This window comes from Telopea speciosissima, chromosome 7 (assembly GCF_018873765.1).
Source record: "Telopea speciosissima isolate NSW1024214 ecotype Mountain lineage chromosome 7, Tspe_v1, whole genome shotgun sequence".
Lineage (NCBI taxonomy): Eukaryota > Viridiplantae > Streptophyta > Magnoliopsida > Proteales > Proteaceae > Telopea > Telopea speciosissima.
In genome coordinates, this window is record NC_057922.1 from 24,793,936 (window position 1) to 24,806,143 (window position 12,208).

The window sequence follows — 12,208 nt, forward strand, 5'->3', positions numbered from 1 at the left end:
AGTATGGGCAGCTAGAAAATTTCTGCTGCTTGGTTTGTAGCAAAATTTTATCCCTCCCACTTTGCCATGCAACACTCACCTCTACTGTTCTGTGGTTAAAATTTTTTTAAATAGATGAGAAGATAACACGTGGCAAGCATGCATTCGGTAGAATCGAATTGGATTGGCTGATCCAAGGTTTGATCCACATCCGATTCCATGCCCAAGCTGCTACACTGCTCTACAACCGGAAAAGAATTCCTCCAATCGGCTTCCAATTCCTCAAATCATGATCTTAACTGTTCAAGTGATTAATTTATGGGTAGTTATTCATATAACAATGGAAGATGGTGTTTTCGAAAATCACAAGACAAAGTTATCTATGTTACAATAGAAGATGATGTTTTCGAAAATCATAAGACAAATCTGAGCTATCAATTTTAATATTTTTTTAAATTTAAATTGTTTGTTCTTGTTCAAAATTGGGAGACTGAATAGTAATATCTCGAGTATTAGTACACATGCATGGACATACACATGATGTGTCCTAAAAAATAAAAAGAGTATTAACTCTGAAATTTGACATATGACTAATTTGAATCATGTTCTTTCTATTCAACCGTTAGAATGGCCAGATCATCTGCCCACGTGACAAAATAAATACCTTGTGACATTTGGAAATAGCAAAGTATTGTGACAACAACAATTCACCTTTTTTTTCATTTAGGCTCTGTTGTTTCAGAGTAAAATTTTATTTAAATAATTTCATTTCAAAAAATTTCAAATGTAAAATTTTAAATGATTTTAAATGTTGAAAGGTGTTCCAATATTTGTGTACTTATGAAAGCAAACATTAGAAAAATTTTCAACATGTAACGGAATAAAATTTGCCAAATGGAGCCTCAATAAAACTAGTTTTTAAATCAATGAGAACAAAATATGAGCATAAGCATTAAGAATTGGTTTCTCCAACTGACCAATTTATCACGTGGCATATCATCATTATGCCAAAGCTCTTGCCACGTCAGAAGGATGCCACGTTATAGCAGAGAATCAGAACCATTTTAAGAGGCATTGACTGCCACGTGTCAGTATTCACGAAGTCCCAACACAATTAACAACGGCAACCCTTGTTGGCTTTTAGGAGCTTTCCGCTCGAGCATAGTTCGTTAACGGAAGCTCTTAACCGCCCTAAGAGGATTGGGATTTGGCGCCTCTGATCGGTTTGATCGTTTCTGCCATTTTCCCGCCAAGCCTTAGATGAGATTGTTAGTGCCAGCGGCAAAGATCCTCCGAAGAGGGTTTTGGAAGGGAAAACCCTTACCTTTTCATCTCTCATCTCCATTCTGTACGGACAACGCTGATAGCCTCCAGAGTTCCAAGGTCAAGATCTTCGATCGCGATCTTAAACGAATACAGGTAACCTCTCTCTCTCTCTCTCGTCCTCGTTCCTGCTATTCTATGTCCACACACCTTTCAGCAACGAAAGAACGACACTGAACTGCTATAAGAATGAACCAATGGGGCAGAAACCTTAATTATCAACTTTGTTTTTACTCGAATTCAATGTGGATCATTTTATAATTTCACCAGTTTAACAAAAGAACTTGAAGGTATTGGATATTTTTGCTTCTAATATAGAAAAGAGGAATAATTATTACTTGTTAACTTTAGATATTGTGAGAGAGGAATTGTGCAATGGAGGATGGGATTCTGTATATGATGGTAGAGTGTGGAAGCACTTCAAAGTTTGTGGGAGTGGTACAGAGATTGGAGTTATTGGGTAGGAGATGCGTGGTTCTTATTTAGTTACATGTTATTTACTTTTCTATGGGAAATGCATTTGAGGGGTTTGCCTCGGTTGATACACTTTTTGCTAAGAAATATGCTGAAGTATTCAAATTATATCTGAGAATTCTCTTAGACATTGCTATATGTTTTTTGCTACTGATGTGTTGTAAGAGAAAAGCTTATGGGCATTAGCATTAACCTCTAGCCTCTAGGTTTTCTGTTGCACTCCATTTTAGAACATAGCAAAGTGACGGACATGTGTGAGGATCCCAAGTTTGAGTTGATGGAGCTGTCATGTCGACCCCCCACATGGATTAAAGTTTTTGACTGATTTCTGTTTTGGGGTAAAAAAAATAGTATGTAATGTGCACCATGCAGCTAGGGTGTATTTGTTATTTTGGTATGGTTATTGGATATTTTATTGTAATTAATCTCATTAAGAGTGAGGTTACACAAGTACGAGGGTTACATTCTTTGATATTTTCTCTTTGAATTTTGTAAGTTTGAGTCATAGGTCAAACTTAGAATGTTCAGTAACCTAGATGTTTGGTGAGTATTGATGTTGACTAGGAATAAGAAATGGTGAGTTCACTTGGTTTCATAACATTATAAACATATGACAAAGTTACAAAATAAAAAATATACACTTTTTTCATTTCCCACACTAAGTAGAATTGAAGTATGGGTTGTTGCCCCAGTTTTCTTTTGTTGAAGAATAGCATTGATTGTTTTGCAAATTTCTGGAGCCCCTGGTTGTTGCTAAGAGATATTATATCATTCTACGTCATCTTCTAATGTTTCTAAACAAATATCTGTGGCAAATCAGATTAGCTCTATTACATCACTTGCTGCTTTACCATTTTAAGTTATACTACTGAAGTGCTTTAAGGTTTCAAGTTTTTGTAGTTTAGTGTCAATTTATTCATAAGGGATGTTTTATTTGAAAGGAGTTGCTCTTGAAAAGAAGGTTCTGGATTCTGTAGATCAGTAAATCTTTCACTTTCATATGATTTTTTTCGATGAAATTCTTGACAGATGATGCTTAGAAAGCCTTAATTTTGGTACTGGTGACAAAGGTTTGCTAGGCTTCTAAGTTTCTATCTTAGTCTATTTCTGGGAATGTTTATTAATCAGATATGAATTGGTAACTATTACCCTGTTTCTGATTTTATTTGCTTCTATTACTGAAATTCAAATGTTGTTTAATGCATAATTGGTTTGGTTTGGTCCATATCTGAACCTGTTTTCTGGTTCAAAACATGCTTCAATCAATTGGGTCACTTCCAGTGACCAGGTTCAATGAACCAGCTTTATCTATTAAAGTTGTGGGTCAAGTTTAGCAGTTTAATTTGATTATTTCATTATATTAGCTGGCTGGAATATAGGGATTAGATAAATCCAGTCCAGATTGTTTTTTTTTTTTTTTTTTTTAAATTATAGATTTTTAGTCAAGTAATGATTCTCCACGAGATGGAGGGATATAAGGTTCAGATAAATTTAGTTTTTTGAGTCAGTTGGGACTCCTCCAAAGCACCTGCGTATTGGGAGGGATTTCCTTCTCTGTTAAGATGCCTTTTTTTTTTTGGAAATTTACACATACCACCCCTGAGGTTTGACGAAAGGATATTTTCACCCCCCAGTTTTGGAAAATTCTGCGTACCCCCCTGAGGTTTGTAAACGGTAACAAATAAGTCCATTCCGTCAGTTCATGACTAACACTGTTAAAAATTAGACTTGAACTGACGGAATTGCCCTTCTAAGAAGAACCCAAAAAAAAAGAAACAAAACCTGCAACTCATCTTCCCCAATCGATTTTGGGGAAGATGAGTTGCAACCATCCCAGCTCCCATGTTTAAAACTCTTCCGACCTTGTGATTTTGGATATCTGCTTCAAACTGGTGGGAATTTTATCCGAATCTGATTGAAGGAACTCCTTCAAGTCCTTGGAAATGACTGAGATCGTCTCCGCGGAATCGGATACAGCTTCGGCCACAGAAATCAAGGCTTCAAGAAGCTTTAAAAACCTCTTCCTCTTCTTGACCACAGAAGGCAAATAATAGACCTTATAGGCACCATAACCAGTGAAGCCGAGCGCTGCTAGTAGCAAAATCCATTTCTTCTCCTCCGTGAGAAATTTAAACCCATTTGCACCAACTGCAGGTCCATGTAGAAGAAGAGCGAATAACCCTTTTGCACCAACTGCTGGTCCATGTTTGTGAATAACCCTCCGTGAGAAATCCAAACCCTTCCTGCTCTTGGGTCTCTGTTTTTCTTGGGTGCAAAGGACGACATTAAACCCATTCATCTGGAATGGCCCAAGATTTTTGACGGATTCAAAGTGAGCAGAAACCAAGTCTGTAGCTTCAGATGACAATGGTGAAAAATCTGCAGTTGGGCTGACACAGTAGGTTGAGTTGGATTTAAGAAGAAAACCTAACAGAGGATTGATAAGATTTGCGGTTAGTTCATCTCTAATTGTGTTGGAATTTAGATTTAAACAGTCACCAGAAAAGGAAGCCGACATCTTGATTTCTTTCTCCCAGCCCCATCTGACGAGGGAGTAGTAAATGTTCTTCAGAGATGGCAGAACCAAACCCCAATTCTCCTCATGATCTCTGTTGCAAAGGACAGCATTTCCCACCACAATGGTGCTGATTTTGGTCGAAGGGAAGTAGGTCAGAACATGGGTCCTGACCCAGCTTTCTGCCATTAAAATGCTCGAAGAAACCTCATAAAGATGGCGTTCACTCACGGAGACAGCAACTGAGACATCAGTGTGAGACAAGCTTTGAAGAATCATGGGAGATGGATCAAGGATGTTCAACGGTTTGATTGATTCTTGACCTGCATTTGCTAAAAATACAGAGAAATGAAACAAAATTTGAAACTAGAAAGAAAGCAATCCATCGGGCAATCCATCAATGGGGCGCTGGATGGTTGCAACTCATCTTCCCCAATCAATTTTGGGGAAGATGAGTTGCAGGTTTTGTTTTTTTTTTTTTTTTGGGTTTCTTCTTAGAAGGGCAATTCCGTCAGTTCAAGTCTAATTTTAACAGTGTTAGTTATGAACTGACGGAATGGACTTATTTGTTACCGTTTGCAAACCTCAGGGGGGTACGCAGAATTTTCCAAAACTGGGGGGTGAAAATATCCTTTCGTCAAACCTCAAGGGTGGTATGTGTAAATTTCCCCTTTTTTTTATTTATTATTTTATGCAGTTAAGACACTTCCAGCTCAATCCATTGACTGATTACGTTAGAGTCTTATTTTGTTTTAGTTTATACAGCTTCTATAAATAGTTGTAAGGCTTAACAGCCCCCATGAATTGAGTAATGGAATTTGTTTAGATTTAAATGGTGAGGTTGTTTCCTCTCTCCCCTCTCTCTTCCCCCCATGATTTGGGGTTCTCTCGCCTTCTCTCTCACCCCGCGACATCTCTCTTTCGTAATTCTTGCTGATTCACTTCTCCTACCCACCACAAGCAGATCTATCATTTTGATCTGCATCACTGTTTCAGTCCTTATGCTGAGGGGTAGATCTAAAATACACTTGGGATCTGTTTTGAAATCGGTCTGATTCATTCTTTGCATAGTACAATTCAGTATGTCTGGAATAGCTGGGATCAGTTATAACTCAGCCACTGAGTCTTTGAATTGCTTTACAACTTGGACAAATCGTATGATTCTTAAAGATAGTGGCTGAGTAAGCTCGCCGGATATTAGTCAATCTCAAACACTCAAACACTCAGTTTTTTGGTTTCTTTTTTTGGTTTTTTTTTTTTTTCTCAAAAATTTTCCTTCTCTTTAACCCCTCTCACACTTGTCAAAGGGTTTTAAATACCTGCTTTTGCTGTTTTGAGTTCCTTTGAGCATGAATTAGGGATTATCAATCTTTTTCTTCCCTATAATCCAATGCTCAAATATCTCCTTCAATATGTAATTGAATTTGATTCTTGTTGAGATTTGGAAGAAAACTGACTTGTGTCACTTTGACACTAGCCACATTTATTTGTAATGATGTGATAGAAGGTACAAGTACAATAATGCCCCTAGGGAAACAATATAGAAACTCTAATGACAGAAATACCCTTAAACCCATATTACAACACTCCCCCTCAAGCTGGTGCATGGATATCACACATGTTCAACTTGCATAAAATTGGGTGAAAAACCTTACGCTTAAAACCTTTGGTGAAGATATCTGCTAACTAATCACCTGCCTAAAAAGACTTTGCTCCAGCTTCTCCTTGATGAAATGTCTATCAATCTCTACATGTTTCGTCTGATCATGTTGAATTGGATTATGGGCAATGCTGATAGCAAATTTACTGTCGTAGTACAACATCATTGACATCTGAATGGATACACCCAAATCTTGGAGAAGACCCTGAAGCCATAGTAGCTCACAAATCTTGTGTGCCATGGCCCTGAATTCAGCTTCAGCAGTAGATCTTGCAACCACAACCTGTTTCTTGCTATGCCAGGTGACAAGATGGCCACCAACAAAAGTGTAGTACCCTGATGTGGAGTGCCGATCATCTGGTGAGCCAGCCTAGTCTACATCAATGAATGCCTCTACACGCATGTGATTATGAGGCGAAAAAAGGACACCCTTTCCTGGGGCTGACTTCAAGTATCGTAAAATACGGAACACAACCTCTATGTGAGAGGAATAGGGATCATGCATATACTGACTAACCAAACTAACCGCATAGGCTATGTCTGGGCGAGTATGGGATAGATAAATGAGACGACCAACCAACCTCTGGTATCTGCCCTTATCAATTGGTTCACCATTTTTGCCCTTGAGATGTGTATTGGCCTCAAGAGGGGTGTCAACAGGCTTACACCCTAACATCTCGGTCTCTGAAAGAAGGTCAATAGTGTACTTTCGTTGAGAAAAAAAGACACCCCTAGTGTATCGAGCCACTTCAATGCCAAGGAAGTACCGTAGCTTGCCCAGATCCTTAATCTCGAACTCCTTACCCAGGTATGCTTTCAGTCTAGTTATTTCAGTAGGATCACTCCTTGTGACCACAATATCGTCAATATATACTATGAGAATTGTGATATGATCACCGACACGTCTGATAAATAGAGTGTGATCAGCATTGCGCTGTTTGTATCCCACTGACACCATTGCCCTGTGAAAACGACCAAACCAGGCTCTAGGAGATTGCTTCAGCCCATACAATCCACGTTTCAGCTTGCAGACCTTTCCTTGATTTGCTTTACCAGAGTAACCAGGAGGAATATCCATATAGACTTCCTCCTCAAGCTCACCATGGAGGAAGACATTCTTAACATCTAGTTGTTGTAGCTCCCATCCTAGGTTAACCACACAAGAGATAATAACTTTGATGGTGTTCATCTTGGCAACTGGGTCAAAGCTCTCTTGGTAGTCGATCCCATAAGTTTGGGTGAATCCTTTGGCAACCATCCTTGCTTTGTACTTGTCCATTTGCAGCCAACTAGTTTCTTATGTGGTGGAAGGGTTACCAAATCCCACGTGTCATTCTTTCCAAGTGCCCTCATCTTCATTTATTGCCTCCTTCCATCGAGGATCTATTAAAGCCTCCTGGCAGTTCTAAGTGATAGAAACAGAGGACAAGGAAGACAAAAAAGCACGATAGGAAGGAGGTAAAGAGTTATATGACACGACATGAGAAATAAGATGTTGGGTACAGGTCCTATGTCCCTTGCGAACAGCAATGAGTAACTCGAGAGTAGGATCAAGAGAAGGAATACTATCACTAGGAGGGAGAGAATTACCTGGCTGAGTGTTGGATCCCAGATCAAGAGAAGACAACTGGCCAGGCATAGTGGTGGTAGTGGTGTCGACTTGCATAGGTGGTGTAGTGGTACCCTCATTACTATCAACTTGTCACCAAGAACGAGAATGAGAAAAAAACTTGAAAAGGTTTTGGCTCCCCCTGAACCGAAGAGTCAGTTCCAACCTTGTCTGTCATCCCCTCCTCAACCAAACTCTCCTCCTCCTGGAATATGGGGTTACTATTAAGAGAAACCACCAAAGGCACATCTTCCCTTAGAGCTGCAAACTCCCCTTGAAGAGGTGCTAACATAGGGTAATAAGCCTTTGTTTCATGAAAGACAACATCCATTGTTACAAGCACACGACGAGATGGTGGGTGGTAACACTTGTAACCCTCCTGTGTAGTGAAATACCGATGAAAATACACCGAAGACCATGTGGATCAAGTTTCCCATGAAGCTGATGGTTGCGAGCACAACAGACACAACCAAAAACTTTGGGGGGAAGTACAAAGGAATACGATCTAGTAAGCACCTCAATAGGGCAGCGAGAGTCTAGTACACTAGATGGCATCCTGTTGATGAGGTATGCTGCTGTAAGAACTGCTTCTCTCCAATACTGAGCTGGTACATGCATCTCAAACATAAGGGACTGGGTTACTTCCAGTAAGTGCCTATTTTTGCGTTCGACAACACCATTCTGTGCAGGAGTATCCACACAGCTGGTCTGATGGATAATGCCATGACCAACAAAATGCACCATCTACATACTCCTTCCCATTATCAATACGAAGGATCTTGATCTTGGCATCATACTGTGTCTGAACCAAATGGTGAAATAATTAAAAACAATGAAAGACTTCACTCTTATGACGCAACAGATATATCCATGTAAGTCTAGTGTGACAGTCAATAAAAGTAATGACATCAATATCCAGACACAGAAATACAATGGGCAGGGCCCCACACATCAGCATGAATTAATGCAAAAAGAACTGAACTTCTATTATCTAAAAGAGAATAAACACTTCTAGTTTGCTTGGTAAAGACATAAGCATCACAAAAGAAATTGTTTAGATTACACCGTTTAAACAAATCAGGAAAAACTCTAGCTAATGTGCCCAGTGGAGGATGTCTTAGACCCCTGTGCCACTGGTATAACTCAGACAATGCAGAAGTGGAATCAATGTGATGGGAGGAACTGCAGAAGAGGAACCACTGTCAAGCAAGTAGAGACCACCACTCACTTTACCACTGCCAATCATTGCCCCGTCACCAGGTCCTGAAAGACACAATATGAAGGAAAAAGATTGACTTTGCAATTCAGATTCCTAGTAATATGACTAATAGATAAAAGGTTAGTAGAGAAATTGGGAACATGTAATACTGATGATAGAGGCAGCAAGGAAGTACACTGAACAGTGTGCTTTCCTGAAACAGAGGAGAGGGAATCATCAACAACCCTAACCTTATCTTTACCTGGAGATGGAGAATACTGGAAAAAATGGTTTGAAGAACCAGTCATGTGGTTTGTTGCCCCTGAGTCAATTATCCAAGGGATGAAAACAACAGATGCACAATGACCACCAAAGAAGATACCTGAATTAGCAGAATGGGATTCAGATGGAACTGGCATAGAGGCAGCAGTGGCGGTGGAGGATGAGGACTCTAACTTGGTCATCAAACGACACAGTATGAGCAACTCCTCCTGTGAATCTGTGATAAAGAGGCACCAATAGGGGCAGTGGCATCAGAGCACTCAGTGTCATGTGCATGAGACTGATTGGACCGACCATGACCCCATCCATGAGGATTGTTGGGTCTCCCATGAAGTTTCCAGCAATACTCCTTAGTGTGACACTTCTTATCACAATAGTCACACTTCACAGGCTCCTTATCAGTAGTAGGGTGGTCACCTGATCGTGTAGAACTACCACGGGGCTGAGTGCCAGAACCAGAATAAAGAACAGATCGCTCCTGAGTGACAGGTTGTAGCATGGCAGAATAGCGGCTGTCTTCAGACTGAACCATCGAATAAGCTTGTTCAAATGATGGGAATGGATCACGGCTAAGGACATGTGCCCGTATCTGATCAAACTCCACATTCAGACCCGTTAGGAAATCTTATTTTTGAGCTTGTCTTCACTTTTCTTGAAAGCAGTAGCATCAGTAGAACAAACAGCCTGAAAGTCATCATAAAAAGCAGCTCTTGCCACATACCTCTTAACTCAGAATAATATTGAGAAAGTGACATCTCCTTCTGCTTGGTTTCATGGATCTTCTTTCTCAACTCAAAAACCGGCGCATCATTCCTTACCTGGGAATAGGTGTCCTTGGCTGCTGTGTCCATCAAGAGATATCCCTGTGCAATAGTAGGGGTCATCGAATTCAGTAGGAAAGACATAACTAGGTAGTTGTCAGAAATCCATTTCTTATGGGATGCACTAGCACTCACAGGATACTCAGATTCACCTGTAAGATACCCGGAAAAATCTCGGGAATCGATGGATAGAAAGCAAGATCTCGACCAATCTCAGGAAAATCACGGACACATGCTACGTCAACCGCAGCAACCAAAAACCAGATCTGAAACTGAAACACTGTAGATCTGATTTAGATCATGGGAAACAACCAAGAGAAAGACCCTTGGCGGGAAAAACCTCCACTGAGGGTGGGCAAACTGCAATCCTAAGAGGGGTCGCGGGAAGGAGGCGAGAGAGGTGAGAGAGGTGAGAGAAGCGAGAGAGACGAGGCACAAGAGTAGAAAGAGAGAGAGGGTTTTGGCATTAGGGCACAGATCCCATTTTGGATCTCCGCTCTGATACCATGTTGAGATTTGGAAGAAAATTGACTTGTGTCACTTTGACACTAGCCACCTTTATTTATAATAAAGTGATAGAAGGTACACGTACGGTAATGCCCCCCAGGGCAACAATTTAGAAACCCTAATGACATAAATACCCTTATACCTATATTACAACAATTCTGTGTGTTGACCTTTATTTACTTTGATTTAGAAGCTTAAGGTGGAGGTGATTTGAGGAGGTTTTGGCTGAGGATTTGATTTCTTGCTTTTTTGAATAGTTTGTGGTTGTTTCTCTTACTAATTTATAGGGATATTTATGTAGGACTATAATGTGAATCTTGTAACAATATTGGTATCGATGTATGAGCTTTCAAACCTCATTTATATGGTTTTCAATCAATGATTGTGCACAAAATTATGTGTATAATTAGTTCTTTATTTGTTTCAGATTTTTTCTACATATTTTCTGTAATTTTTTCCAATTTTGTGAGGAAATCATTTTTAATCCTATGATTCAAGATTCAAATTTTGATTTGATTCGATAACACCTCATTGGGATTCTACAATTGAGTTTGGTGTCGACAACTATGCACTTGCATCTTTCTTGTACTGTGGGCCATTTCCCACTGGGTTTTGAATCTGTCCTGTCTTTAGTCGTAATTGGTGTATGTGTTGAACAGATGAAATATATGGAAATAGTTTCCATATAGAAACACCCTCGTAATTCTTATGCCTTTCAACCTCCGTTTCCTCCTTGCACCCCCATCTCTCTCTCTCTCTCTTGGTAGGTACGTTATTTATTTATTTATTTTTCCTTCTTTGGTTCTAACATTGGTCGTTCTTCCTTGGCAGCGTAACCGAGCTGCATGGTTAATGCGTCCCAAGGATTCTTTAGTTGATACTGTTGCTGATAACCTATTGGACCGTTTGGAGGTTTGAGAGCTTCTCTAGATCTTTCTAGTACACTTTCTTTCTGTTCTGTTGGTTTCCATATACTGATGGCTAACTTGCTTGGTATAGACGCTATAAATTTTGATTTTGTTTCTAGTTGCCCTTAGTCAGATAAAATGCATCTTCTTACCCCTCCTAAATGAGTGTAAGTAATTATTAGAGAGGAGGAAGTAGAGAGGAGGAAGTGGAAGAAGTATAATGGAGGAGTAAAAAAGGCCCACAAGAGAAACAACACAATGCTACTCAAAATGATCTGATACCAAAGCAACCAAGATAAAACACCAGGACACTATATCTGGGCCATAAAACTCTCCAAGCACACCCTACTAGCCAAGTCATCAGATCCAAGGCAACCGAGAGAATGTTGACGGATGGTAAAGGTGTATCCCATGGATTACTGGAGAAAAAATATAGAATACTACGGGTGAAGCCGATTGAGTATGATTGTTAGTAAAATAGAGCTAAGCAATAGCTAGAACTGAATCCCTTCAACAATAAACTGATGATACCCCAGAACCTGGTGTCAGACAATACATTGTCTATCCAGCTTCAGCATATTGTCCCAAGAGGTGCTTCTGATGACTTCCTTAGTGATGAAATAGTGGAAGATATGGAGTCCGATTGATAAACTATTGAGCTGTTTGTCTTCTCTCCCTAAACATTCCATTGTATTCTCATCCCCAATGGACCAAATGGCCATGTGCCATGCTGAGCATCTGAAAGAGCCTACCCTTATCCCATTGTGAGTATATTGATGATATGTTTCTGGAAGAACTGTGCACAGATCAATGGATTTTGAAATTTGAGAATTATAAATGTTTATAATTTGTTCTTCCATTTTGCTCCATTTAAGTAGAAGTTTGTTTCAGAAAATGCCAAGACATTATACAAATTCGGTTCTAAAAAGTTT

The 12,208-nt window shown here is 39.7% G+C and overlaps 1 protein-coding gene across 2 annotated transcripts in view; it reads left to right on the plus strand.

Moving 5' to 3' along the window:
- The first annotated feature begins 1,119 nt into the window (after window positions 1–1,119).
- The window catches only part of LOC122669403 (putative methyltransferase At1g22800, mitochondrial), a 42,027-nt gene continuing 30,938 nt past the window's right edge, over window positions 1,120–12,208 (plus strand). The window contains exons 1-2 of one of the 2 annotated variants that reach the window (XM_043866167.1): window positions 1,120–1,398; window positions 11,200–11,280. In XM_043866167.1, coding sequence (XP_043722102.1) covers window positions 1,240–1,398; window positions 11,200–11,280 — 240 coding nt within the window. In that variant the 5' untranslated portion in view covers window positions 1,120–1,239. The remainder of the gene's footprint in view (window positions 1,399–11,199; window positions 11,281–12,208) is intronic. The other variant, XM_043866166.1, reaches the window with a different exon arrangement.